The 27,076-nt window shown below is 51.8% G+C and overlaps 10 protein-coding genes across 10 annotated transcripts; 1 reads left to right on the top strand and 9 right to left on the bottom strand.

Annotated features, from left to right (window-relative positions):
* Window positions 1–3,034: 3,034 nt before the first annotated feature.
* Window positions 3,035–3,424, bottom strand: GLRG_07958 (uncharacterized protein; the record flags this gene model as incomplete). The annotated part of the gene is made up of 1 exon (XM_008098643.1): window positions 3,035–3,424. The coding sequence occupies one exon, from the start codon at window positions 3,422–3,424 to the stop codon at window positions 3,035–3,037; it is 390 nt and encodes a 129-aa protein (XP_008096834.1).
* A 1,336-nt stretch (window positions 3,425–4,760) lies between these two features.
* Window positions 4,761–5,296, bottom strand: GLRG_07957 (uncharacterized protein; the record flags this gene model as incomplete). The annotated part of the gene is made up of 2 exons (XM_008098642.1): window positions 4,761–5,188; window positions 5,251–5,296. The coding sequence occupies 2 exons, from the start codon at window positions 5,294–5,296 to the stop codon at window positions 4,761–4,763; spliced, it is 474 nt and encodes a 157-aa protein (XP_008096833.1).
* A 578-nt stretch (window positions 5,297–5,874) lies between these two features.
* Window positions 5,875–7,400, bottom strand: GLRG_07956 (terpene synthase family protein; the record flags this gene model as incomplete). The annotated part of the gene is made up of 3 exons (XM_008098641.1): window positions 5,875–5,959; window positions 6,022–6,867; window positions 7,150–7,400. The coding sequence occupies 3 exons, from the start codon at window positions 7,398–7,400 to the stop codon at window positions 5,875–5,877; spliced, it is 1,182 nt and encodes a 393-aa protein (XP_008096832.1).
* A 2,042-nt stretch (window positions 7,401–9,442) lies between these two features.
* On the bottom strand, window positions 9,443–10,823 carry GLRG_07955 (aromatic prenyltransferase; the record flags this gene model as incomplete). The annotated part of the gene is made up of 2 exons (XM_008098640.1): window positions 9,443–9,554; window positions 9,613–10,823. The coding sequence occupies 2 exons, from the start codon at window positions 10,821–10,823 to the stop codon at window positions 9,443–9,445; spliced, it is 1,323 nt and encodes a 440-aa protein (XP_008096831.1).
* A 1,213-nt stretch (window positions 10,824–12,036) lies between these two features.
* Window positions 12,037–14,033, top strand: GLRG_07954 (FAD binding domain-containing protein; the record flags this gene model as incomplete). Its single annotated transcript, XM_008098639.1, has 5 exons — window positions 12,037–12,882; window positions 12,938–13,036; window positions 13,098–13,447; window positions 13,500–13,651; window positions 13,729–14,033. 5 exons carry the CDS (start codon window positions 12,037–12,039, stop codon window positions 14,031–14,033), a joined length of 1,752 nt encoding a protein of 583 aa, XP_008096830.1.
* A 569-nt stretch (window positions 14,034–14,602) lies between these two features.
* On the bottom strand, window positions 14,603–15,308 carry GLRG_07953 (acetyltransferase; the record flags this gene model as incomplete). Its single annotated transcript, XM_008098638.1, has 2 exons — window positions 14,603–14,859; window positions 14,918–15,308. The coding sequence occupies 2 exons, from the start codon at window positions 15,306–15,308 to the stop codon at window positions 14,603–14,605; spliced, it is 648 nt and encodes a 215-aa protein (XP_008096829.1).
* A 1,122-nt stretch (window positions 15,309–16,430) lies between these two features.
* On the bottom strand, window positions 16,431–17,448 carry GLRG_07952 (NmrA-like family protein; the record flags this gene model as incomplete). The annotated part of the gene is made up of 3 exons (XM_008098637.1): window positions 16,431–16,877; window positions 16,941–17,360; window positions 17,419–17,448. The coding sequence occupies 3 exons, from the start codon at window positions 17,446–17,448 to the stop codon at window positions 16,431–16,433; spliced, it is 897 nt and encodes a 298-aa protein (XP_008096828.1).
* Window positions 17,449–19,767: 2,319 nt separating this feature from the next.
* GLRG_07951 (aldo/keto reductase) lies at window positions 19,768–20,919 on the bottom strand (the record flags this gene model as incomplete). Its single annotated transcript, XM_008098636.1, has 5 exons — window positions 19,768–19,789; window positions 19,872–20,018; window positions 20,085–20,305; window positions 20,369–20,806; window positions 20,881–20,919. The coding sequence occupies 5 exons, from the start codon at window positions 20,917–20,919 to the stop codon at window positions 19,768–19,770; spliced, it is 867 nt and encodes a 288-aa protein (XP_008096827.1).
* Window positions 20,920–21,738: 819 nt separating this feature from the next.
* Window positions 21,739–22,356, bottom strand: GLRG_07950 (uncharacterized protein; the record flags this gene model as incomplete). The annotated part of the gene is made up of 1 exon (XM_008098635.1): window positions 21,739–22,356. The coding sequence occupies one exon, from the start codon at window positions 22,354–22,356 to the stop codon at window positions 21,739–21,741; it is 618 nt and encodes a 205-aa protein (XP_008096826.1).
* Window positions 22,357–24,001: 1,645 nt separating this feature from the next.
* GLRG_07949 (uncharacterized protein) lies at window positions 24,002–25,409 on the bottom strand (the record flags this gene model as incomplete). The annotated part of the gene is made up of 2 exons (XM_008098634.1): window positions 24,002–25,216; window positions 25,305–25,409. The coding sequence occupies 2 exons, from the start codon at window positions 25,407–25,409 to the stop codon at window positions 24,002–24,004; spliced, it is 1,320 nt and encodes a 439-aa protein (XP_008096825.1).
* Between the last annotated feature and the right edge of the window lie 1,667 nt (window positions 25,410–27,076).

Raw genomic sequence — 27,076 nt, 5'->3', positions numbered from 1 at the left:
TGTCGAAGTGGGAAAATTTTGGCGGCGGGGCTCATCGAAAATCCGTGGGGGGGGGGGGGGGAAAGAAGGACGATGCGATGTGCGGGTACGTACATATGTACGCTGCATAGTAATATACGTATATACGTACCTACATGCTTCCACTTCCATGGAGCAGCTACAAACCCTCCATTGGCGGCAAGCTTTGGAGAAGGACAACAGCGACTTCTGTCTTGGCTCAGAATCACCGCATTGATGTCAAGTTTGTCTTGGTGCTGCGCGACGGCCGAGACATCTTCACATGCCCAGTTAGACAACATGTCGGCTGCACAGTCATCTTGAATGCTGTACATTGTGTATGTGTATACGGACGTTGATGAGATAGGACCGATGGCAACAATACTTCCGTAGTCGTGTTCAAGCTGGGTAAACGAGATTTGACTCTTTCGGCGCTTGCCTTCTTCTTCCAACAGGGGACTTGTTGGTAAGGCACTTCGGGACCTACCTGCCTGCCCGACCTTCCGTCTCGGCTGGACGATGCCTCTGCCTCGACGTGAAGGACTTGCTTTGCTCTTTCCCGTGACTAGGTCTTTCTCTCTTTCCCTTGATGGAAATTGCAGGCAGCATCAACCGCTCTTTCCTCGACACGATGAGCAGGAGCAAGAGCACACCTACATACCTCGGTAGCCGGGCGGGAAAGTTACACAGCATCGCCACAACCCCCAAGGGCACCTGCACACCTCCACCACACTTCTCACCGTCTGCCGCCCAAGATTCGACGCCCGATGTTGCAACGCCGACAAGGCCCTTTGAGTGCCACTGACCGGCTGGAGCCGACGTCCAGCCCGCGTCTATGACAAGGAAGCCGATCCTCATCCCGCGCAGGGCCTTGATGTCGCATTCAGACGAAGGAAAACTCTGCCAGCGTGACGAGCTCCCCCAACAAATCAATCACCTTGCTGGCCTTCAGCCAAGGCCTTGTCTCGGGGCAAGAGATGATACGGGAAAGTAGGCTGCTCTCGCTTCTTGGGCTCCTTCCTCGTGCGACCTCTGGCAAAGTCTCGGCATCATGAAGCCATTCCAGCCAACATCGCGTGATGCCGCGCCAGTGAGCCGCCGGCAAGCGATGCCAGCGACAGGGATAGGGGCACCTTGCGCGTTGTCACAAGGAGGCTTTTTCTTTTTGCTTTTCTTCTTCTCCATTTTGGAACACGTCCCCCCTCCGTCTCCGACAAGTGTTGTGGCTGACGAAAGTGTGGCTTACAAGCACGCAATACCACCTCTCAACTCTCCAACAGAAGATGAACCCCAAAGAAACGGATAGCTGTCAACTGTCGACTGTGCTCACGCCAAGGACGAGGCTCAACATACGCAGAAATGAAGCCTGTCGTTGACGCCTGGATACCGGGAGTCCGACGACGGAGAGGGTCCTTGATGGCCGTCCATTGCACTCCGGGGCAAAAACAGCAGGGGGCCCAGATAAGAATGGCGGGAACGCCCCCGCAAACCCATTCGATCCGGAAGGTGTCCTGATAACAGGCCAAACTTGATAACAGACGCTCCATCTCCGCGCTCGCTCTCTCCCACCATGCCGTTTCCCTCCTAGGTAGGTATGGCATTCTCTCATCATTGCAGTCATCCAGATAACCTGCTGCATAATCCCCTGTCTAGTGTCTGCGGGCACGGGCAGGCAAGACAATTAGGCTTCGCAAACGTCCAGGGCCTATCGCCGCGGGCCGTGCCGTCCTTCGGATGTCTCATCCGAGCAGATTGCCACGCGAACTCTGCATCTTGCTCATCGGTGGATCGAGGAGGATGGTGCAGGTGAAGCTGTCTTCTGGAACAGGGTTGGCCATCTTCTAGAACGCCGGGCCACACAGCGAATTGTAAATTGTAACCCCATACCCCCATATCTAGATATGCCATGGTGATATTGGTGATCGGCGAGGCGACCACCTCCGTTGGGCTTCACAGTGGATCCCCTGACCAGTGCTCTACTGTAAGCCCAACAACAGCGCAATCCTGTACCATTTGGAAATAATATATTCTTGCCGATGAAGAATTGCATCTCGAGAACCGAGCAACGAGCGCAGATACTAGAGGCACGGGCGCGGACGCGGATATGACGCAGCGAGGGGGGACTGGGGTCGCTCCGATCTTCGGAGGCCGCGTCTCCCCCCTTGAACATCGATGCTCTAATCCCTCCTTTCGCCTTGCAGAGTCTCCTTGTGATCCAGTGGCTTCAAAGGTCCGGCCCTCGACACGACCATCGTCTGGCCGAGCGTCTCTTTCCCGCTCAAGCCACTCTTCACCTAGTTATTTGATTGTGTTGGGGAGGTGGGCAAGGTTCAATTCTCTGTACCATCAGATAGAGCGGCCTTTCCGGCATTATGTAGACCTACAACACTGTCTTGGAGGGATTGGACGTATATCTACCTCGGTCGATTCGGCGTGGGAGGTCGCAGCCACGCGACCAGCGAGATTCACAGAGCAACCAGGGCAACAGCAGCTGACTGCCGTGCCAGCCCAGCAGCGTATCCGGGCATCTACGAGGACGCCGATGAAGCCCTTCGCTCTAGACTTTGAGATAGTCTGCTTCATAGAGCCGTGCACCAAGGTGCATTGCATCAGCCGAATGTTCCCTGTCAGTCTCATCGTTTATACCCACCCATCCAGCCAGTCAGAGGTCCAATTACGTGCATAATGTATCGACGTTTCTTTGCGCGCCAATAAAAGGCGCAGATTCTGTACGAGACTTGGGCTGCAGTTCTTAAAGGTCAATGTAACAATAATACTAATGCATACTCACTCCGATTACTAGAACGCTCGCTCCCTGGAGTTCTCTATATCGCGTCTAACTCGGTAATACTCCGTACCCTGCTTTCTCTACTGATAACCCCGATACTTCAATCCAGGCGGTTCGTCCGCGCATACTCTCAAGGATTCACTCATAAGCGCATCAACTCAACTCCATATCGCCGGCCCCCGTCTGCTCGCGCTCCTTCAAATGTCTCATCGCTCCGGCAACGACGACCGGGCTACCATGTCCTTGCCATCAGTGGCCAGAATGATCGGCACCGGCGAAAGAGCCGGCGACCGCAGCGTACCCGTGTCCAGAGTCGACGGCGATGCTGTCGTGGGAGCCGGCCCCCGCGCTTGGCGCACACGCGCTGTCGCCCGCGGCCTGCTCGGGAGGCCCCCTGGCGAGGTCCTGGGAAGGCCTCGGCTGATGCTGGATGGGCGGGGTCGCTTGCAGGCTCCTGCGTCCTGCCTCGTCGAGGCCTCGGAAAACCGGGTCGTCGGCCGAGAGGACGGCCGACCTCTTGGCAGTCCAGGTTTGCGCGGGCGCCTTCCTAGGCTTGAACGGGTTTCGCATTGTGGTGCGGCGGGTAAAACCCCTAGTCGTGGCGTATGATAACTCAGCAGGCTTCTGAAATTGCCCCATGTTGCGACACGGATCTAACCCCAAACCCTCCCCATGTTTTCCGCCTACAGGCTTCTAGCTTGAAGAGCTGCATTCAGGGGAATTTATAGATGGAGAACGTTTAGGCTATCTTCGTCTGCCGATAAGAATGAGCAATCTACATAGCTTACAGTACTCTACGGCAACCTTATACGATAAGACGGCGAATTACGTGGTATGTAGTCATAATGCCATGGTGGTTTCGCTCCTTATCTAGTAGGGTTGTCAGAGCTCGCTGGACCCATAACTATGGTCAGTAATTGGAATTGCATGCTCCTGCTGTCCACTTGTGCCACGTCAACATGTATTTAGCTAGACCTTAGAGGGAGTAGAACGAGCTCGCGCCACTCCGCTTTCCTTAAGAATGACTTGCCATGAACCCATATGGAGCAGATTGTGGTGCGGCGGGTAGCGGAGGGGGGGGGGGGGGGGGGTTGTTGGGACCAGAGGTGTTGGTTTGGAAGGAGACTTGGCTCGGGGAGCCCTCGATGAGTGTGGTGCTTGGCCGGCGCCGTGGTTTATTTTGTTTTGTGAGTTCTTCGCAGGACGTTAGTTGGGTCGTGGGGGAAGTGGTCAGATGAGCGAGGCGGCGGTCCCCGCGACTGTTTATGTTCTTGAGAGATTCCGTGTGTTGGAGCCACGCCGTATTCAGCTGGCTGCTGCGCCGCAATTATGCTGACATTGGGGGGGGGCTATGACAAGCAGCGACCGCAACTTCTTTGGATGGTATAATAGTTCGAGGCAAGCTTGCATCGGTCTCTCGAACACAGATATTGATATGTATCAAAGAACAAGAATATGGCATTGGACAAGGTGGCCGTCCAGGTCGTTCTTTGGGGATTGTAGTCGGCCTCGCAAGTTGATGGCATTGGCCTATACGATTCTGCGCGGTTGGTTGGCCCCGCAGCGGCCGGGATGCTCTATCGGGGCTGGGTTCAGCCCCGGACGGAGGCAAGTGAAGAGTTATGTCTCAAGTGGAGTGAGCGGTGGCTTGCCAAAAGAGGCAGGGGGGGGGGGGGGGCGGGCGGTGGCTTCCTGGGGGTGGAAAGCATGCATATGTCCGGTGGGAAGGAAGGAGGCCCCGGAGGTAATACCTACCGGACACGAATCAATAAATAAGCTTTGGTTAATGGGGCGATTACCGGTAAGTAACGGTTTCCTGTATCCAATCCTAATGGGTCGTCTTTGCTTCCACTCACACATCCTCCAATTCTTCCTCATCTTTCATGCTCGTACCAACTACACACACACGTTGCAACACGTCATGCACAGCTACTCATACACTGCTTCACAGTGGCCTCTCGCGCCTTGCCTTGTCTCAGTACCCCCAGTAGCCCTTGACCAGGTATGCCCCGTAGGCCGCCAGCGTCCCGATCACCCCGATGCTGCCAAAGTAGCCCACCGGCCTACCGCGGCCCATACCCTCCGGCCGCATGATACCCAGCTCCGCGTGCAACACGCGCAGCACCAGTAAGCTCCCGAGAAGCCACCCGAGCGTCCTGCGGTCGCCCCCGTTGAGCTCCACCGCCGTCGCGAGCACGAATGCCAGCGGCACGTTCTCGACAAAGTTGGCATGCGACCGCGACGCGAGGTACAGCTTGTTGGCGTTGCGCGTCTTGCTGTCCGTGCTGGCCTTGGACGAGTTCTCCCCAAGGTAGTGCTTGTCCTTGAGCCGCTCGCCCACCACCCGCAGGCTGAGGAACGCGTAATACACCGTGAACGGGAGCGCAAACGCCCCTGTCACGGCTGTCCACGGAGAAAAAAGAGGTCAGCCTAGTGTCATCTCGCTACATAGGACGAACACTTACGCAGCAGCCTAGGGACCGTCGTCAGCCCAATTAGTTGACCACTCATCTTTGCGGTTGACGGCTTGTTCGATTTGCTGTCTGGAAGAGGTAATCAGGTCGATTTTCCTCACTCTCGTATCGATCCGATAGTTTGGAGTTTAAAAAAGCAATAACGCGAGTTTCCTGGGACTCGCTGCTATTTGAACCAAGCCGACTCCCCCTGTCGTTCCCAATACGAGGAATGCCTGCCTCTAGCGGCGATCGGGTCGTCTCTGACATCATGCATTTTAAACACCTTTCGGGCACGGTTCCATTCTCGCAGAGACTAGCTAGACTGACTTGATGAACCAGAGCCACGAACAAACTATCCCTTCTTTGTCCTGAAATGTTCCTGGTTACTCACATCGTCCGTTTGGGCAAAGTCACTCTTGCCGTCGGTGACCATGGCCAATCCTCAAAGGCGGTCTCTTCCGCGCTTGTCGTACTTGACGTGCATGTCCTTGTGACCAATGGCTTCTATGCCCCAAGTTTCTTCCGTGTTGTAATAGTAAACAGGCTCTAGATCTCGTCCAGTCGACCATGGGCGCCAAAGTTGCACAGTTGCTGCAGCAACAGGTCATCAGCACAGTATTGTCCAGCGGTGGTCTAAACTTCGAGGTCGACGGTCCAGTTATACCCTCCAGCGGCGTCTGGCTTGATATCCCACAGGCAGTATCGCGGTGTCCTCATGCTGTAGTGGCAAGCTGGGTTAGTGCCGACTCTTTCTCAGCAAGAAGAAATGTCCAAACTTACCTCCAAAGCCAGTTGGCCATACACATGTTCTTGCAGTTCCTAGAAAGTGTTGAGACGTGATGCTTGTGTGGCGTGTCAGCGAAGCGTCTCTCGGCAGCTTCAGACGCCTCGTTAACCGCGGCAACCTCTCGTTCCAGCCTAGCAACGGCCCCATCAATTCCCTTTTGAATATCGCCTTGCGAGAGCAGCACGACGAGGTTCTCCACAAAGCCCTCTCTGATTTCCTTGCGCAGGCTCACGATGTCGTTGACAATCCAGACGACGGCAACAGCCGCACGGTAAAGCTCCCGCATCTCCTCCGACTCCATTACCTCTTCGGGCAGGCTGATGCCGTTGGCGAACTCGAGGTTCACCGCAACCTGCATGATGCAGGAGGACGCTTGGCGGTAACCGAGATATTCTTCAAGGGTGGGAATGCGGCCCGCGTAGCGGTTGAGGGCCTCCTGCTGGTACCCGTCCAGAGTCGCGACTGCTTCCTTCGCAATGCGCGCGCGGTACGGGCGGTTGTCGCTGTAAGACTTGCAAACGGCTTGGGCGTATTCGTAAAACGACACAACCGCGTCGTGCTCTTTGTATCGCAACGGGGCCTTCTCCATGGTGTTGGCAACGTCGAGGCTACGCTCAACAAAGTCGCGACAGTCCGCCAACAAGACGTGCAAGGACTCAAAGTCAAACTTCTCCACGATCGAATACTGGTCGAGCATGTCGTCGATGATGAACATCCAGGCCTGGAACGACGTGAGAGCCTTGATGCGTTCGCATGAGGCGTACGGGTACCAGCCGGCCAGCTGAGATGAGAGCATGGCCTTGGTAAGGCGCATGCGAACAGTGTCATTAATAGCATGTCTGAACGATTTTTTGTTAGCCAAGTTCGTCTCTGTCGTAGAGGCACTGTTCGGGTAGGAAAGATCATAGGGAAAACGGCTTAACTATCTACAGTGTAGAGATAGGTGATCCAGCCCGAAGAAATACGTATTCTTCGAGTGGGTCAGCTGCGTGGAGACGAGGCTCGGTTCGGAATAACATTTCTCCGGTCCGGAGAAATCGGCCGACCGGAGCCGGATGCGCGTGATGCACATGAGGGCATCACGACAGTCTCCATTTACCATGAAGACTCAGGCTGCTTACGTCTCAATAATCTCGAGGATTCGGGAGTTGACGTCTTCCAAATGCATGTTCTGGACTCTGGGCCAGTCTGCCATCATTTTCCCGACGTCTGGGATGCGAACGTCCTGCCCGTGAAGCTGCCGCAAGATCTGCGCGCGAGTCTGACCTTGGCTATTCTGCGGTTGCGAATTTCTTCCCGGATTATCCCTCCCAGGTTGTAGAGATAGAGCAGGATGAAGACAAGCTTGTACGGGTGCGACTGAAGATGCCATGATGATGCAGTGGCCGTTCGTAAGCGTCAGACTGAAGTGATGATGCGCTGCGGCTCAAGTTGATGAGTAACAGCTGTCAGATGATTATTGAAAGCTTTCTTGAAAAGGATGAGGAACCTGGTCACTATATATAGGTGGCAGAGAACCGCGACAACGCCAGGGCGGAATTCCGCTCGCCGATATATGGCATCGACGATTAGCGACAGTGTTATCACCTTCGGCCAATACACTCGTTTTTAGACAGACAATCATGCATCGACATATACAAAAGACAATTCATACGCCTTATTCAGCGACGGCCTTTCGTTCAAGACAGCTAACCGGCAGCTTTTCGTCGAGGGGGCCTTGAACACATCTGTCACTTAATCCGACTACCTGGACAGGCTGCCTCGACCAACGTACGTATCCGATTGACGACTGCTTAATGTCAGCGGAGTCGGACCCACCGTGATACCCACTTACCCCCTCACTTCAATCGGTACAAGACAACACATCAGTTATCCCTATGTTCCGTCTTCTGGTGATTCTGATGCTTCTAATGCCTCCGTAGCTACCGATACCTCCGAACAGGGCTGTATACTCGTTGAGCTCCTTCCCAAAGACCTTAAATCCAGCTGTACTGCCGACAGTACGCCAGAGAAGTGCAATAATAGCCCAGTCCGGCCTTATAAGCCTCCAGTTAAGCCTTGCTTGCCCATCTTGTACACCCTTTAATATTACCAGCCCAGGACCAGCAAATACGGGACTTACCAGAAACGCCTGTTGAAATTTTCCTCCAATACGTTCCCCAGAGCCTTGTTGAGCAGTAGGTCTGGTAGACAAATGCAGCACCAATATCCAAAGAGGGCCCCCAGCCTGGACACTCAAGAGTGTAAAAGTAGAAAAAAAGACCACTTTAGAAGTCCCATAGCTTGTCTATCTACAGCTAGTGGAACTGGGCTGGATGCAGAGGCTGTAGTTAGGTAGTGAGTGGGTGCGCAACCACACAACTAACCAGCAACAACAACAACCGTATACCCGGCGCAGTTCAAGTCTGGAACCAGAAGTGACTAACGCAGACATCTGATCCGAGTTCTACACTTAAGAAAAGTGATCATTCTAACCTATTCAGGGCTATTATAATACTTTTGTTAAGTACAGATACAAGGAGACTAGCAGACTTACAGGTGGCCGTTGTTGATCTTATAGGGTGCTGAGGAGGTCTGTAATCATGATGCATTAAGAGGATGTGACTAGGACAACAAAACTAGCAAAACAACACATATATATAGATTCAGATAGGTATGATAAGGTCTATAATAGTACTAGAAAATTTAAAAAAGATAAAAAAATTCATACTAAAAAAATAGGTGTATCGATCTATCTGTATCTGTACGTCCATGATTAATTCCCTGGTTGATGATGATCCTGTCTGCCCATCCCTTTCTTCCTACTGCTAACCTTCTTATATCTTTGTCATATTGGATGACTAAGAAAAATGCGAAAAACAATAGGCGCATGCAGGTGTTGGACCCTGCCCCTTTCCGATCCAAGTGGCGTTGACAGCAGTGCTCGTGAGGAAACTCGAGCATTGGTGGACCTTTTGACCGTCGGGTGTCTCGATTGGTTAGAGTGCGGCGGACAGAACTCTACTGGCAGCACGTCATTGTCAGCGTACTGTTACATTTACTTAGACAATTAACAGACGCCTCTACCATAACTCCACCACCTCCCCAAGCCAGCCAGTTCCTGCCTCAACTAGCTCTGGCAGTAAACTGCTCCCCAGCGCCATTCTCGGCCTTTCTGTCGCAATGGGTATCGTTTCATTCCTTGTCTAGAGTGACGGTGTTTAATGGAGGGACACGAGGGGATAAGTGATTCGGGTGTAGGGGATTAATACCAGGGGGGGCCTGGCGATGAAGAGATGAAGAGACATAGGGTTCGAACCGTGGCATGTACAGTGACATCACGCGAAGGTCAATCCAGCAGTTAAATACTATGATATAACAACTCTAATAATCCAGATTATCTTTCTAACATTGATTCCACGTCAAATGTCACCATTAGTTATCCTGGATCTTCGGAGAGAAATACGATGACAAATAAGGCCCGTTCTGATTATAGTTATAGGAGACGTATGACAAGCCACCTGGCTTGGTGTAGTCTCGACCGGGCCTGCGTGAGTAATTGATTAGCTCTGAAGGATCATAACGACGAGAAAGTGTCAACTTACAGTTTAGCAGTCTCCAAAGCTCCCTTAAGGAACTTTTCTGCCGAGTCCAAGCCTACGTTCCTTAATACTTGCGCAAAGTTTTCAATCGTCTGGAAATCACTACGCGCAGTCTGTCCCCAAGGCAAGTGCGCTTTGATATCAATCCGTTCGACTCCTTGTTTCAACTCGAACGCAAAGCAAATGCCTTTATGTAAATTTTTCATGTCTCGGGCATCCTTACGTTGATCTGGAGCCATGCCCTGTGGCTCATCAAGCAAAAGATGCCAAACCTTCTCCGCAGCCTCGACTCCCTTCAACGTCGCTTCGTCAGTCTGAGTACCACCGAGCGTGAAGACGTCCGCCAGCACGGACTTGGAGTTCGATGTGGTTCGGGCATAAACTTTAACGCGCGCTTTGCTTGGGTCGACGCAGTCGATAGCCATCATCTCAACAAGACATGGTTCTTTGCAGGTTGCCAAGTATTTCTGCAACTTTCTGGCTGGCATGGCGAGCTTGTCACCGAATGGCTGCAGCTTGGGAATCAGGTCGAATACAAGGTCTGATGTCGTTGCCCCCGTTGCGAAATGTTTCAGCACTGGGAACAGATAGGCCTTGAGCATTCGCTTAGATCGTATCATGTCGTAGGCAAGGAAAAGCTGTGGAATGCGCTTGATATGCGGCGGCATGTTCTGACGAGCGGCGACTGCTTCTTCAGGTGTGACGAACCACTCGTTCACGACCTGCTTGTACCACTGTAGGTCGACATCAGAAGAGACCTGGGAGAGAATTGGAATCAAAGAGCGACCAATCTCCCCAGCAAAGGGATCTTCCTCCGAGCCAGCGGTATCACCAAGAGGCTCGAAGGTGTAGCGAACAACGCCATCATTGCCCTTGGTAAAGTTCCAAGAAGGTTCAAAAGTCGAGCCATCGTACGTAAGGAGTGGCCTGACTTTGGCCCTTGGTGTTGGAGTACCGAAAGAAGGCACGACAACATCGCGGAAGACGCGCAGGTGATCTGCCTTTTCTTCAGACGTATACGACTCTGCACTGTTGAGTAGGCTGTTCAGGAGCGGTGCACATCTATCCCACCACCATCGATGCTCTGGGTTGAGAGGGGGGTCAATTGGGACCTCGTTATTGTTGACTAGCGACTTGAACTCTTTGAAATTCTGGGGAGGCCGCGGGGCATCAACATTGGTTTGGAAGTCGTTGGAGATGGTTTCTGGCGTCATGATATCGATGATTCTACCCAGATTCTGGAAACCTAGAAAAAGGAAGATGTCGTTGGGATGCGGTACGTTGATTTCGACGAATATGACTCTTGTAAGTGGAATGTCTTCAATGTTGAGAAGTTAACAAGTTACTCTCAAGAGAGTTGGGCTCTCCTGAATTTAAGGCTGATAAAATCATCTTCAATTTCAACGGCTTAGTTTGTGTCACGTCGGACTGGAATTATCGCAATGCGAGACTCGGAATACAATCCCCCGAATTTCTCACGACGAGAACCAACATTCGACTCGTAGCAATGCCATAACCTGCCTCAATGAATATGGTTTCAGAGCTGAAATCTTCACGCATCCATAGACAATGTGATGGCTTGTTACTGGGCTACCGTAAGACCCTGATGGTGTTGCAAGGACCAATTCTCCAAAGCCAAACTTACGTGACCAAATTCTATATTTACACCTTGGGAGCAAAGCATCCTTTGAAACAAACATGTCGAACCCGGATGTTTCAAGATGCCCAAAGTAGACCAGGTTTAAGAATGCGGGTGGTTGTGGTGACTCCATTGTGGATGCGTGCGTATAGACGGATTTCAAACAATTCTGGCCCATGGTTCATGGAAATGCGTGGTGTGACTGCGGCCCGCTATCCGTCAAAACACCGAAGAGAAGCCAAATTCGCGTCGGATAGACTGACATAACTCTCTAGCTACGGTGAATAACAGACGAAACGGCACTGCGTTAGTCAATGCGCGGCCGAATGCTTATACCGCTACGTCCATCATGATCAGCATTCCGAGTAGGTGTGCATCAATTGGAAATGCTCTGCTTGAAACGAACAACAGAGCCATGCTCAGTCGGAGATTCCCACCGGAGTAGACGAATCTTATGCTTTGCTCGTTCGGGGATTCCCACCGGACTAGACGAATCTTATTTGCCACCCTACTACTATTTTGGGTAATTAGACGAGAAAAGGTCTCTTGGAGCAGCCCCCTTTATAGGCGTGTCAATCTATGGCATAAATCAAAACATTGGATGGATACCATGCAGCCGCTAAGCATCGCTCAGGCTTTGTAGACTAGTCACATATATTGATAGATAAGCTGCACTGCTTGAGGCTTGTTATACCCAAGTCCACCATCATTGAGCCAGTCAAGCTTACCCTTTTCGAATTTGTCTTTGAAGCTGTTACCGATTAGTTCATTTATTAATTCACTGCAACATGGCACCAAGTGTTAGCATCGCTAAGGAGAATGGGTCCCGCGGATCGGTGCCCTCTCCTCGAGTTTTGCCTCCTGGCATCTCCATCGAAAAGTTTCAGGATTTTGCATCGAATCTTCAAAAGGCGGTAGGGAAGGATAACCTTCAGGTAATCACCCAAGATACCCCTCTAGACGACGGCGATTACCTTACAGTCGACTGTCAAACGCATGACATGCACTGCTTGTACGAACGAGAGGAGTTCATCGGTAGTGCTCTTATCCACCCCAAGAATGTAGCCGATATACAGGCTATTCTCAAACTTTGCAACGATTTTGTTGTCCCCGTGTGGACATACAGCAAAGGCCACAACATTGGCTACGGTGGTGCCGCCCCGAGAGTATCGGGGAGCTTGGTCATGAACCTGGGAACCCATATGAACCGCATCCTCGAGGTCAATGCTGAAGATTGTTATTGCCTTGTTGAGCCTGGCGTTACATATCTTCAGATGCAGAAATATCTAGACGACAACGGTCTGCGGGACAAGGTCTGGCTGGACTCCCCCGAGCTTGGGTATGGCTCCATGGTCGGTAACGCACTAGATCATGGAGTCGGATTTACTCCCTATGGCGATCACTGGATGATGCAGTGCGGTATGGAGATCGTTCTCGCCAACGGCGAAGTGGTGCGTACCGGCATGGGCGCTATGCAGAGCCCTGAAGGTCGCAAGCAAGCTGCTCAAGGCATTCCTCCTCAGGATCAACATCAAAACGAGTGCTGGCAGCTCTTCCCCTACGGATTCGGTCCTATTAACGACGGAATCTTCTCTCAGAGCAATCATGCAGTCGTCACAAAGATGGGCCTTTGGGTAAGTGACTTGCGGGAAACATGTAGTATGAATATCTGAGCTGACTGGCACATAGCTCATGCCTGCTCCCCCTGGCATGACTCCTTTCATGGTGACATATGAGAATGATGATGATCTCGAAGCTATTGTTGACATCATTCGTCCACTTCGTGTGGTAAGTCAACTGTCATTTCTTCATCTGGTTGGTTAGAGACATAGCTAACGAGGAACACCAGAATATGATTCTCCAAAATGCCGCTAGTCTTCGTCATATTTCACTAGATGCATCGCATTATCACCCTCGTACAGAGTATACGGACAATCCCAACGAACCTCTTACAGATGAGCAGTGGGATGCAGCTGCAAAGAAGATTGACTTGGGACGTTGGGTGTATATGGGAGCTGCCTATGGGCCTGAGCCCATTCGCAACGCACATCTTGAGATTATCAAGCGAGAAATGACCAAGGTTCCTGGCAGCAGATGGTTCTTACTCGAAGACCGTAAAGAGGAATTCAGCAGCCTGCATGCCCGTGCTGATACTATGCGGGGTCTGCCAACCTTTGACGAATTGCGGTGGTTGACACAGTAAGTATCCGCCTGACACGCTGCTTTTGTACATTACTAATGCTTCGACTAGTTGGATCCCTAACTGCACATTTCTTTCCTTTTCCCCGATCTCCAAGGTTGACGGGAAATCGGCGATGAGTCAGTACACTATGGCTAAGAAGCGCTTTGCTGAGGCCAAACTTGACTATTTTGGTATACTCAGTATTGGTATGCGTGAAATGCGTAAGTTGCTCGGTCCACCCCTCTTATAGTACACGGAACGCAATATTTGGGGAATGTACTGATGGTTAATGATATAGATAACATTGTATGCATTGTATATAACCGGGAGGATCCTGATATGCGCCGCCGAGCGCAGTGGCTTGTCCGCACGATGATCCAAGATTGCGCTGACAACGGATGGGGAGAGTTCCGCACCCACGTCGCATTAATGGATCAGATCGCAGATACGTACGATTTCAACAACCATGCGCTTGGGAGGTTGAACCAAACAATAAAGGATGCATTGGATCCTAATGGCATTCTCGCTCCGGGAAAGAGTGGTGTTTGGCCCAAGAGCTACGATAAGTCCAAGTGGGCGCTCAAGAAAGATTACATCAAATAGGTAGATTACTGTTGAAGTGTTGGCAACAAAGGCGAAATGACAATGGTCGGTCGGGCCCGCGTCAGGTCAACAGGCTGTGGGCGATACCATTGTACTATGTACGGAGTATATCAGCATCAATTTTCGGATAGAAATCTCCACCCAAATTAGGAAAATCTGATGGCTCGTGCATTCCCTTGAGCCACGCACTCCTTGTCAATGGCCCTAAGCCGCACGATCACTGCCGAATGCTCTATGTTACTCAGTGTCAACAAGAAAGGCCTCAACGCACTTCTTGGTAACATTGTTAAAGATATTGTGGCGGTTGGGAATATCAATGCTGGTGTAAACACCTTCAGTACTACTGCCGTAGGTACCGATATTGACCTCACAGCTGTGCCTCCACCATTGCGCAGGCTCTGGCGGGCTGAAGAAAACGGCTACCTTGGTTGGAGTTGAAGGTAGAGTGGTAGTATTGAGCATCTAACAGATAAAAGGCCATGCAATGAGAATTTATAGATACATCTTGTTCAACAAAACACCGTACAGAATGTGTTGGGAGGCTTTTCTTGATACCAGCTTTCCACTCTTCAGGGGAACCAACAATAGGGTTCCCGAATCATTGCCCATATCATATGAGGCCGAGACTCCCCAAACTTGGATAGGTCAGAACGATGAATCTCGATATCATCAAACCCAATTTTCAGATATAGAGAATGGCCGGCCTCCGTCGCCTCAAGATAAACCGGTATCTCCAAATGAAGAGACTCTTGTATGCCGAAGGTCATCAGCTTTTGCCCCACGCCGCGCTGCTGGTACAGCGGGTCGGTTACTAGAACATGGAGGTCTACAGACCACAGGTGTTAGTCGATTTTTCTCTCCATAAAGTATGAGAGTAGACTCACAAATGCATGGCCTGCCTCCCATCAAGAAATTCCGCATTGCTTCAACCCCTGCGAAGATCGTCTTGCATGCTTCGACGTTGGCACCCGGGCCCCACGAAGCGGGGTTTGACTTCGCGTAAGGCATGCCATTTGAGTATACGTTCCATTTGGCAAAACCGACGACCGCATTGCTGCCTCTTCGCTCAGTGTCCACTGCGACGAACATTCGACAGGTCGGGTCCTCTCGAAGTTGCTTCGCCAGGTCACCGGTTCGGAGTCCCAGGAATCCATCGTCCGGGACGTAACCAGGAAACTTGATCTTCGAGAATGGGTTTTTGGTGAAGGCCTGATGCCCGATCTCGGCACATCGCCTGAGATCGTGCTCCGAGGCAGCCCGTATCTCGATGGGCATGGCTGTGAAGATGCGAGGTTCGTAGGCCAACGAATGGTCTGCTCAGGTACCGTCCAGGTATCGTGTGATTAGTTTGCATATGGGAAATAAAGGTGACAGCCCAACATCGATGACGTAAATGGATTTGCGGAGGACTGGAGCTTTATGAGGAAGATGAGCAACCACGGTGAGGCAACAGTGTCGTGGCGCCCACATTGACAAGTTAAGGTTGACCCAATTAAGCATCTAGATTTGCCGAAAGTTTGTAACAGAGTTGGCGGGCTGGTAGCGACAGCGATCTGTCGCTGTTCCGCAGGATGTTAGAGTGATTAGAGTTGCGTGAAGTTCCCACCATGGCTTTCGGGTGGTCATGCCGTATTCAAGATCAGACGAAGGCGTTGAGTTGGCGAACCGGGCTCTTTTTATGCGTTGTTCTTTCACTTGACTCATTCTCGTCTCAACGGGCGCGGAGGTCGATACAAGCCGGTGGTCTTGCTCTATTCCTCTTACTGGCAGAGACTTGGTAATCTTCACATGTTTACGATGGTAATTGATACTTTATACTACGTTGTGGAGCTGGAGGAGATAACATTCCCAGGCAAGAAAACATTGACTATATCAAAATGACCCACTGCACTTCGAAGCAATTGGCCAGAGCAGAGTTCATGGTGCTGTACTGTTCTGTCTGTTCAGTTTTCCTCAATTTCGATCAGGAAACTGCGCCACGTCGAAGTAAGAGAAACTATCGTACAAATATGACACATGAACGGATCAGTACACCGACCACAGATAATCTTGATTGATAATGCCAGATGAAGACTTCAGACTTGCGAGAAATTGTGTATTATATTGCAGATAAAGTTCCATGAAATCGCAGGGACCCTACCCGGTACGATAACTCATTCAACGGCATCGAAGGATATTTAATTGCTAGTAGACAGAGACCCCTTTTGGCAATATGTGAGGCCAAATGTCTTCGCTTGGAGAGGGGCACTCGGTAGCAGTTTCCCCTTTATAAGATCAATTGGAGAGGGTATTCGTCATCCCGAAGAAGGGTAGGTGCACTGTTGAGTCTTAACAGGCAAAATGTAGAATGCAGATTTTGGGTTTATAGAAATGTCATTATCACTCATTTTTCGTTGCTCAGGTCCAGACGGTTAGAGCCTTGTCGGTTGCAGCACTGATATCTTCCTCCTGCAAGCCCAAAAGGTTCACGGCTGCATTATCCTTTGCGGCGTTGCCGCTGCCGTCGGCGAAAATGTGTTGTTGAAGCAACTGGACGAAAGCACTATAGTCGCCCTTGGCTAGCTTTTCGTCGGCCGTCTTCTCCAAGTCGGAGGTCTTGACGTTGTTTACGGTAAAGGTAGAGCCAGTCTTCTCCTCAATAATCTTGAGCAGCTCACGCTGTGTTGTTGTGAACGAGCCGACTTTGATGTACTTGTTGGCGGTAGCCTCGAGGTTCTTCAGCACGCCCGCAACTGACTTTCCAATAAACCCAAGGGTAGAAGGAGAGAAGGGCTCATTTCCAGAGTCGAAAATGTTGACAGTCTTGTTCTTGACGTCAAAGCCAGCAAGACGCCCTCCATTGACCTAGGTTGTATTAGCTCCACGTCATATCCCGGAACTAGAGAGGAACATATGGGGCTGTCCTACAAAGTCAAAAAACGGCCCTACAGAGATTCCAGTCCATGTGAATGAGCTGTTCTTCTCGGCAAGCTCGCTCAGATAATCGACCAACTGAATCTTGGGAGACAAAATGCTGCCAATCTTTGTGCCGCGAACCACGCGGGTGTTGATCCCAAACTCAGAGGGAATGAAACGCTGGACTTTGGCTGCAACCGCAGCGTCGGCGAGAGTCTTCTGGCTAGCATACCCGGCCGTGCCAACCACGGAGACAACAGCGTCTTGGCCCTTGAGAGCCTGGGTAACCTCCTCGACCAAGTTGAAGTCGACCTTCTTGACAGTAACTTCGGGAGGAAATGTGGAGGAAGACTCCTTTCTAGAAAGCGCAGTCACTTCAAATCCACCAGCCAGCAGGGCGTCAACAATGCTGGGACCGAGGTTCCCGGATCCCTGTGACAGTTAGCATTGGGAGATTCGGGTGGCCTGATAGTTCTGCATCTCAACTTACTCCGACAACGGCGACCTTCTTGACAGACATGATGAGGTGGTGCTGGGGATGGATCGAACTGGAGTATAATTGTCCTTGATAGGTTCCTTTAATATTGCTTGGGTCGACAACACAATGGTTCTGTGTTGAGCAATAGCCTTTGTTTGGGGAAACAGGCAGTTTATATGCGCTGTTGACGCCAAGACAAGTCCAGCCTTTACCCCACCTCGACTCCACCGTTGCGCCATAACGCGATAACTCGAGTTATCGCACAATTACAGATGTAAGTGTACTCTGAAGCACGCCAAAATCCCCAAAAAGACGCGTGCTCGCAGTATTCAGCATTATCAATCGGCCTCTTATCTTACGACGCCCCCTCTCAGCGAACGGACATTTGCTAGGGCTGATGTCCGTGTTCTTGAATTCTACAAAGTATCAGGGCCAGGTCAAATTTCCCCGCGATGTCACATACCCACACACCTTGTTAATGACATAATACATCTTCTATGCCTTTCCATTGCCACCTAGCCTGATTCTACACCTTCTTTAACCTAAGTACCTGGTTATACTACAACATCTCGGGATTAATTTAGCTCCAAGAATGCACAGTGATAGAAACGGTTCCATATGCTTATCACTATATCTGCCTTTGGCAACTAATCGCAGAGGCTACCAATTGTCCCAATCATAATAGAGTTTTGATTTAGATATGCATCCTTTCAAACAAGAATCGAAAGAATGACAATCACTCCATAGATGACAAAACATGGGAAAGGCATAACAATAACACCGGCAAAGTACTGCGCGGGATTTGTTCCACGACGACATCGGTTCATTATCTCAGCCTTGACTGACCTTGCTTATCTTAGCTTACCGGGAACATCATCAAACCAACTTATGCGTGTTACAAGATCAAACGGCCCTAGTGTTCTGATCGCAAGCAGTGCGTGCTTAACAGTTTATCGGTTTCAACATGCTGGGCATGGCTCTCTGGGATGAGTGCTACTTGTTTCTTTAACGGGGTGTAAGCAGTGTGTGCGTGGTTTCTGAAGTACGTCTCGAACAACAGTGCACCGCTGAAGGTACTGCCTATGCACCATAGTCCAATGAACTAAAAGCTAATCAGGATTGGACGGTCATGTTCAGATTTTCTGCGGTAAAAGCGCGCAAAGAGGGCAAGATAAATTGGGCTGGAGCGGGTGGCAGGTTTGTGGGATAAGGCAATGAGTTGCTGCAGACACTTTTGACATTCCAAGATGGTAATAGATTCTGACCTTCGAAGCTATAAGGATTGTATTTGCATGTCGACGCACTTTTCCGGTTCTCTTTCTCCAGTTGTTTTTCACTGTAAATACATATTTGGAGTCTTCAGCTGAAAGCATAGCAGTGTTTGTGGCTGCGTGGAGGCATGTGAGACTCAGCCATCCTGTCTTCGTAAGAAGGCAAGCATGCAAATAAATAAGGCTCGAGTCGTGCAACTTGCGGAGCTTCTCATGTTCTTTAACCACGCGAAGGTAGCTGATTCTGAAATAGGCAATGCCACCAGAGCCCTGATACAACTCGAGGCCAAGTCATGGAAATCCATGTGGCTGATTGGACCCAGGCTCACACGTTGCTGTATCATTCGATCGATATAGAGTATGGCTTCTTTATCGGCGCACTGTGAATCCCAACGGAGAACTCGCTGCCGAAAATCCCCGCGCAGCCTTTTTCCGAAAACCGTTGACGGTCGTTACTATACCAACGCTAGCAAATTGCCAACCCCAAAAGACGGCCCACTGAAGGTGGTCATCGTTAGCGGAGGAACCGCAGGACTCTATGCTACCATTCTGCTGGATACATGGATCATCAGAGCCGTTAATAGTGCGTGAAGAACCGTGCTCGCGATTATTGACACGGAAGGCTCAGAAGGCAAGAAGCAGTAGTTTATTGACCAGTGAGATGTCATTGGTGAGGTCGATATGGTTGGTATAACTGGTCACCAGAAGGCTGGCCTTCATCGTCTTGTTTTGCGTACATTTTCAAACCATTCTGTGATAACAAGACGCTATTTGTCACGATGTTCATTTCTGCCCGCAATCATTAGCGATGTCGTTTTTTGCGGCATTGTTTGAAACCTCGTTCTCCTTCAGTTGCTCGGTTCATCTGTTGTTGATCGCTTTGCAGCATCAAGGAACTCGGATGCAAGCGGTTACCATCCAGACCTTTCCACTTGATCTTGCTTGATCAAAGTAGGTATCCGAGTACTCTCGAGTCTTCGCCCGCGAATCGCGAATCAATTTCAGACGATTTAAACTTGGAAGAACAGACTAAACACGGCTTGACTCTTGAATAGAAATTCGCATGCCTTCTCACCATCTCATAACCTGTTCATGGAGTCTCGGTCGGGTCCCTGGTGCGTCCTGTCGTCAGCTGTGACCTAATTTTCCTGCACGCGGCAAAAGCCAAGAGGAGGGCATAATTCCGTGACTCACCAGTCAGTGACCAAGTGCTCATCCAATGCGTCCATAGCAGCCAGGTCCTCCTTGGAGATATCAAAGCCTGAAACGTCGGCGTTTTCAATCAGACGGTCCCGGCGCACACTCTTGGGGAGAGTGATCATGTTGTGGTCCAGCGACCAGCTAATCAAACCATTATCAGCGCCCATGCTGGCCGCATAAACCGGATAACCCAGAGACGGGACTTACCGAACGAACAGCTGGGCCGGAGTACAGCCGTACTTCTTGGACAGCTCGAGGATCTTGGGGTGCTTCATGCGCATCCCACGAGCCAGCGGCGCATAGGCCTCGATGGCGATGTCGTGCTTGGCGCACGTCTCCCTGATGTGCGTCTGGGTGTTGAACGGGTGAACCTCGATCTGGTTGATGACGGGGGCGACGCGGGGCTTGGAAACCATCAGCTCCTCAATCTGCGTCCCTGGTTAGACCCAACCCTTCTTCGCTCAAGCCAGCACGCCCAACGGGCCACTTACGTGGGCGACACCGTAGTTGCTGACGCCGCCCATCTTCACCTCACCGGCGTCTATCGCATCTTCCACCGCTCTCCAGCTCGTCAGGCGGGCCTCCTTGCCGCCGTACGGGCTGTGGAGCAGGAACAGGTCGACGTAGCCGAGGCCGGAGACGTCGACGGACTGCTTGATGGACTTGCGCACGGCGTCGTACGAGGTACTGTTGCTGGCCAGCTTGGTCGTGTAGAAGATATCCTCTCGCGTCAGGCCCTGGGAGTTCTCTCCGCTGGCCAGGAAGTCGCGGATCGCCTTGCCCGCCTCCCTCTCGTTGCGGTACATCTGCGCGCAGTCGAAACCGCGGTAGCCGGCGGCCAGGGCCCAGGGGACGGCCTTTGTGACCTCGCGGCCGGACATCATGTACAGACCCAGCTGGATCTGCGGGATGGTCTTGCCGTTCGCGAGCTGGAAGGTGTTAGTGGGTGGACGGCTGTGGTTCGGCACCAGAGTGCGTCTTATGAGATTGGCAAGTTACTCACAGTGAGCCGAGTGGCCAGCGTGTACTTGCTTGGAGCCATGTTTTCCAATGATTGTCACGCCCGGATTTCTCAGTCAATTCCAAAGGATGGATGAATTGAGTTGAGAGACTGTTCGGAGCAGGTCTCGGAGTCGAGATGGGCAGACGCAAGACTGTCGCCCGGGCTGACCCGCCGTGACATCACGCTGAAAAAAGAGGGGCGGCGGTGGGGTCCTCGTCCGCCCCCGGTTTCGGTCCCCGAAAGTCATGGAATCTCCGGCAATCGTTAAGCTCCATCGGGAGAGGGAGCATATCTATGCCGCACATACGCAATTCCCACCAGCTTCGTCACAGTAATTTTTGTTTCAGCGTTGTATTGTTGTAATCTTTTCTCTTTGTCTCTTCTTATGTTTAATAATATTTTCCCCTTCCCTAAGTAGTGCTCGATGGGCCTGCTGTACAGCTTTGGCCAGTCTGGGGGATGGCCGGGTACGGAACGAGGCCGTAACGACACCTTTGGTAATGAGTAGTAGTTGAAGACGAGGTCTCACGTTTATTAATACTGCAGGAAATATTCGACATATTGGCATTTTCACCATGGTTCCGAGTCCGCGTTCGATTCGATCAGTTGTTCTCTCGACAGACAACGGACTATCATCTATGACCCGGCATCACTCACTCACTTCCACACTGCGTGCTCACCAGCTGAATATCTCAACTTACTAGTCTAAGTCGAAAACTTACGGATTTAACGAAACGCCGGGTAACCCCCTCCCCAATTTATCATGACCATGTATACCTGCTGTCACCCAAGCTCGACTCACCTTCTTCCGAGCGAACACCGACCTTTTGCGATGTGACCTTACTTTGGAGAAACGACTTACCGTCCAATCCCAAACAGCTCACCAAAAATGACATTACCCGCCAGCCCCTTGCGTCTCAACATTACATACCACTCCCCGAGCAGGTCATGGAGGTGGTGGATATTCGCTCTGCGCCAGTACCCCCTCTCGCTGGCCATGTACGACTTGCTCGTGTTCTCCCACGCGCGCGTGTAGAGGTACACGATCCACATCACGTCAAGCGAGCACATGCCGACTTTCTCGGCCGTATGGCCCAGCATGTCGAGCACTTGGTCAAAGAAGCCGTCCCAGAGCACAGAGGGGGCCGAGATTGATTGCCCGGTAGATGAGCCGGTAGCACACTGGGCAACGGGCCCGGTGGAGCGTCTGAGGACCTGGATGCAGTAGTCGAACACGTCGACCAGCTTGTTGGCTACGCGGTCGAGGGGCTCTAGGAGGGTGTAGTACTCGCCGAACGACATGTCGAGTTCGAAGTCGGAGGGCTGGAGGAATCTGAGGGCCGCGGAGTGCTCTCGCGGAATCAGTGCTGGAACAGCGTCAAAAATAAGACCCGGGATGCGCAGGTAGTTCTGCGGTTGTTCGTTATAGTCCCATGGGCTGGAAAACACGGGATTGGGTGAGGTGGTGCCGGCCATCATGCGTCTATGTACGTGTCTTTTGGTGGTGAGGTGAGATGGGATGCGGTTTGATGTAGTCGGATGACCTTCAAGAGTGATTTGGAAACCCGAGATTGCGAGGGTACTATATACTCAAAAGTCCGCATCGTTCAACCTATTGATCTGAGAACATTGATGCAATCAATACAAAGACATTGTTCGTAGACAACAACTGGCAGGGGACGGAACAAAAGCCATCAGCAAAGGCGTTGTTCCCTTACAGAAGAGAATATCTCTGGGTGCGACATGGGGAAACACAAGGCTCGGGCCGTCCTTTTTTCTTCCTTGTCTCTCTTGTTTTTGAACAAAGTCCAAGGGCTTTGTCGTTCACATGGTTGGATCTGGGCGTTGAGAGGACCACGCCAAACCACCAGCGAGTAGAAGCACACGTGGTGTTGGGCGTAGACGCGATAGGTCGCATCCTCGCCCAGAAATCATGCACTCACCCACAACGGCATGCTGATTATCAATATTCCCCTATTACTTATGGACAGAGCGGGACCCGCGTCAAACTGAGCAGGCGACACCTTCCACAAGTTCTGTAAAGATATCACCCATTCTCATGTGCCCAGTGCCTGCGCGTTAGAGTCCTGGAGCATAGTCACGACAAATCATGCATCTCCGTCCGGCAAAAAATAGACTACACGGCGAGGATCACCAACAGCCTACCCCGTCGGATTACCGAGTACGGCTGTCAGTAACAGCCAACGGTGCGCCGCTTTTGTCCATCATCCTGGTCCCTCTAAAGTCCAAGCCCGGTCAAGCCAAAATCAAAATCCCCAAAAGCGCATCAAGTTGCTGGATTGGCCCGCTTTGCTAAACGTACATTCGAATACAGGTATCAGTACCGAGTACTCCGTACCGGACAAGATTTGTACTAGGTAGCCGCAGAAAGCCAGCCCTTCTCCCTGACGAACTGGGACAGAGATCCGGGTCAAGGGGGAGGGACGTACTTCTCTGCCGAGGCCGCCTGCGAGCAGCAGATCCAGGTCCATCGTAGCCAACAGTAATTGAAACAGTCACCCTCGGGCCGCGATCCAGGAAACTATCTCGATTGGTTCCTAAACAGACGAAGCGCGGTGGATCGACAAGATCGCCCCACGGCACCTTCGGCCGCCGCCCTTCCGAAGATCCCGCAGCTCCCGCAGCTCCCGCAGATCCCGGAGCTTCCGAAGTAAATAAGAGAGGGCTTGAGCGGTCACGGCTTTCTCGGCTTGAACAAAAGAAAGCGAGCATGGTAACCTGGTAGGGTATAAATATGACTCCCCTCCCGCATGCCATCAACAGAAGGAAGCCAGACGATATGCCGAGATGACCTCACGATAATTGAACTCGGCCCCGGGCGCGCCGAACACGAGCGGGAACGGGACACCGAAACGTCTAAATATACAACGTTACTTCCAAGTGCGCGGCGGCAGAGCTTAACAAGCGAGTGTCCTCGGTCAAACGGCGAAATTTCTTAATTAAAAGGGCTAACAAAGCACAGATCCTGTCTCTGGAACAAGATTGATAATGAGGCCGATGTGGTTTCCCAACGCCTCTATAATGCTTTGAACATAACAAAAAGCCAGGCAATTCTTTCTTTCAAGCATGGCCTGGCGCGCCACTTTCTCTCCTGTAGCACCTAACGCACCGCAATGTTCTTCATGCGGCCGGTAGTCGGCACCGGTTTCTCCAGTCTCCAGGCCCAAAGCAGCATGTCCTCTGCGGGCAGGAAAACCAGCAGGGCGCGGTTGCAGAGGTAGGCCGCCAATGCGCAAAAGGTAGCGACGAAAGCGTCCATGAGATAGTGGTTGGCTGTCCCGACGATGGTCAAGAGAATCCAACTCGGGTAAAAGACGCCAAAAGCGAACATGGCCCAGCTCTTCCAGGGCTCGCGGTTCTCCTGGGCTTCCTTCACCTCGACATCATCGATATCCAGCGACTTATCCAAGTCATCCTTGAGCAGGTAGTTGCGCAGGCGACCGAAAAGATGGTTAAGAACGGCCGAGTCAACAATGAAGACGCAGCCGATGGCAAACGCATAGCCAAAGTGCATACTCGGCATGGCAGCGAGCTTGTTGACAAACTTTCCACTCATCCAGACACTCTCGGCATTCTCGAGATTGACCGTGTCGACGAAGCCGTACTCGGAGGGCATCAAGCGCGGGGGCGCACAGGGGTAGAAGATGAAGATGATGAAGGCACACATGTTGAGCAATGTCATGGTGCGGCGAACGGTACAGAAGCGAGCATGCGTTGGCGCCATGGCGTAGTAGTAGGCGATGAAGCCGACGGTGCCGGGGATGTGAATGAGGGAGTAGCCGCGGTTCAAAACAGTCAGCCAGATACCGCGAAAGTCGTCGATTTGAGCGCCCTCGAGAAACCAGTGCGAGACGCGCCATTCAACCCAGCGCTCAGGACCGGTCCTGGTGCCCTCACCAAAGAACTTGGCCTCGGTCTCTAGCAAGAATAGCCCGTGCTCCTGAGCGACGTCCCAGACGGCCTTTCGGCTCCCGTAGTAGCTCTGGGCCAATGTGGCGGTCATGCGGTAGAAGAAGAAGGTGATGGCCCAGTAGAACATTTCAATGAGGAAGGGAAACTTTTGCAGGATCCTCGAATGGATGTGTCTCGCGAAGCGGCTCGAGTTAGGAGTCTTGACGCGGAAGCAACCAAAGATTGTGCGATATTTGGGCGGGTAGGGATCGGTGCGGATGGGTTCGTACGAGTCGTCTGAGAAGCGAGGAGAGTCGTCACGTTCTTCGAAGAGGGGCTCGTATGTCGCCTTGTCTCGGCGAAGGATCGAGTAGTTCTTGCGGCGGCTGGCGTACAAGCCGATGAGCATGATGGAAACAATAAGCTAGTGCCGTTGTTAGCCATAAGATCTGGTACGCGGCGGCGGCGGCGGCGGCGGCGGCGGCCGTATGTAATTCAGTCTGGTTTCTTACGATCGGTTCTACCCAGTCCGGGGTTCTCCATGTGTGGACGGCTTTCCATCCACCCTCTGGAGTGCCGTAAGGCAGTTTGCCGCTGGGAGGCTTCACGTCGGCCATGATGTCGGTCTGTGTGGTCTCGCGTCTTTTATGTTGCAACGCTCGCAAGAGGTAAAGCCTTCTCGGGCGACCCTCGGTTGTTCTCCACAGCGTCGTCGGTAGTCCTCAGGTACAGCGCAGTCCGGTGCAGCTCAGTCGGATTATATGGTGCCAAGTCGGTTCCGGCACTGGCAGGTGTCTGATTTGACGATAAATAGACCGAGGGAACGTGGCGTGTCCTGTTACGCGCAGAAGTCGTCGAGTTTCGTGTGTCGTCGTGGCCGAGTATCCGTTAATCGTTATCTAGATTCCTTGCAAGTCACCGGAAACCCCTCGGGATTGGCCAGCCGTCGTATAGGAAAGAAATGCAAGCGAAACGCAGGGTGGGCCGTGATGAAGAAAAAGATACTCGGACAGGGTCGCGGAGCGAGAGAGAATACTTGGTACACGGCGTCAAGGAAGCTGGCGATGCGGCACGAGGAATCGACAGAAGACGGGGGAGATGAGGAGGATAAGAGCGCTCCTATACCAAAAGTAAAAAAGGACGGGAGACGAAAGGTCAGTTAGACCGGAGTCGGCCAACAGGGTGGTGGAAGGTAGGTACACAGTATTCGTAATACCTAGCTATTAACATGGAGATCAGGAGCGGCCCACGGGGAAGGAGATGGGCATTAAAGCAGAAAGAGTGGGCTCCGCCGTTGGTTTTAACGAATGGCCCAGTTTCCCTTTTTTTCTGTTGCTGGAGGTAGAAGAGAGAGAGAGAGAGAGAAAAGGCAAGCCGGACTGGGCTATCAACCATGCCACTTGCCGACGAAACAGCAGCAAGACGGGCACTGCTATTCAGTGAGTGAGTCGCAGGAAGGAAGGAAGCAAGGCAGGAGAAAGGTGGGAACACTCGGCGCCAATGGGATGCTTTGCCAAGACTTTTTGGTTTCTTCTCTTTTGCACAGCATCCCTGCCACGGCAACATTACCTAGGTAGATACCTCTGGAGAGGGTGCAAAGTCGGGCGAGTGCTCATGTTACTTGGGCCCGCAGGTTCGCTTTGCTAGCGCCTGGGCTAAGGAAGGACGCTGAGGTTCGGACTCGGCTGCAGCTTGTGTGAGATGTGGGGCACATGCCTTCTTTGCTGATTGGCACAGTTGTCGTGTGGAGAAGACGGTTCGCGATGGGCGTATCCGTAAATCTTGACCTTACGCGTACATTACCATACCCACTTGGTAAGGGGCCTGCCTGCCTTACGTACCACTTCCTTCCAAAGGTAGGGCACGATGCACTAGTGTTGTGTATACGTACTACTCCGTATGTGTCCAGAGTACGGTACTCACCGTCCCCGTCGCCGTCTCAGTCCAGTCGTGTCTTCCTGCCTCGGATCTGGAATTGACTTTCCTGGAAGGTGTCATCACGAAATGACCCTTCCTTCTGAGTCCTGACTGCTTGCTATACTCCGTACCTATCCGTCCATCCTTTCACATGACACCGGCTGACAAGAAAGAAAAGAAGGATCCGATAACCTTGCTTACACTTGCCCCGTTATGAATCAGACCCTCTTCTGCCATGCGCCTCATTGGTCTGCGTTGGCCCATACGTACCTACTTAAACTTGGTAGGTACCTTGCGGAGACGAGGGACACGCGTCTTGGCGCTTCTCCTTGTCGCCCGTCTGTTGCGTCCAGCTCCATCGACAAAC

The sequence above is a fragment of the Colletotrichum graminicola genome, assembly GCF_000149035.1.
Source record: "Colletotrichum graminicola M1.001 genomic scaffold supercont1.35, whole genome shotgun sequence".
Taxonomy (NCBI): domain Eukaryota; kingdom Fungi; phylum Ascomycota; class Sordariomycetes; order Glomerellales; family Glomerellaceae; genus Colletotrichum; species Colletotrichum graminicola.
Note: the sequence above shows the minus strand (reverse complement) of the source record. Positions and strands in the feature narration are given on the sequence as shown.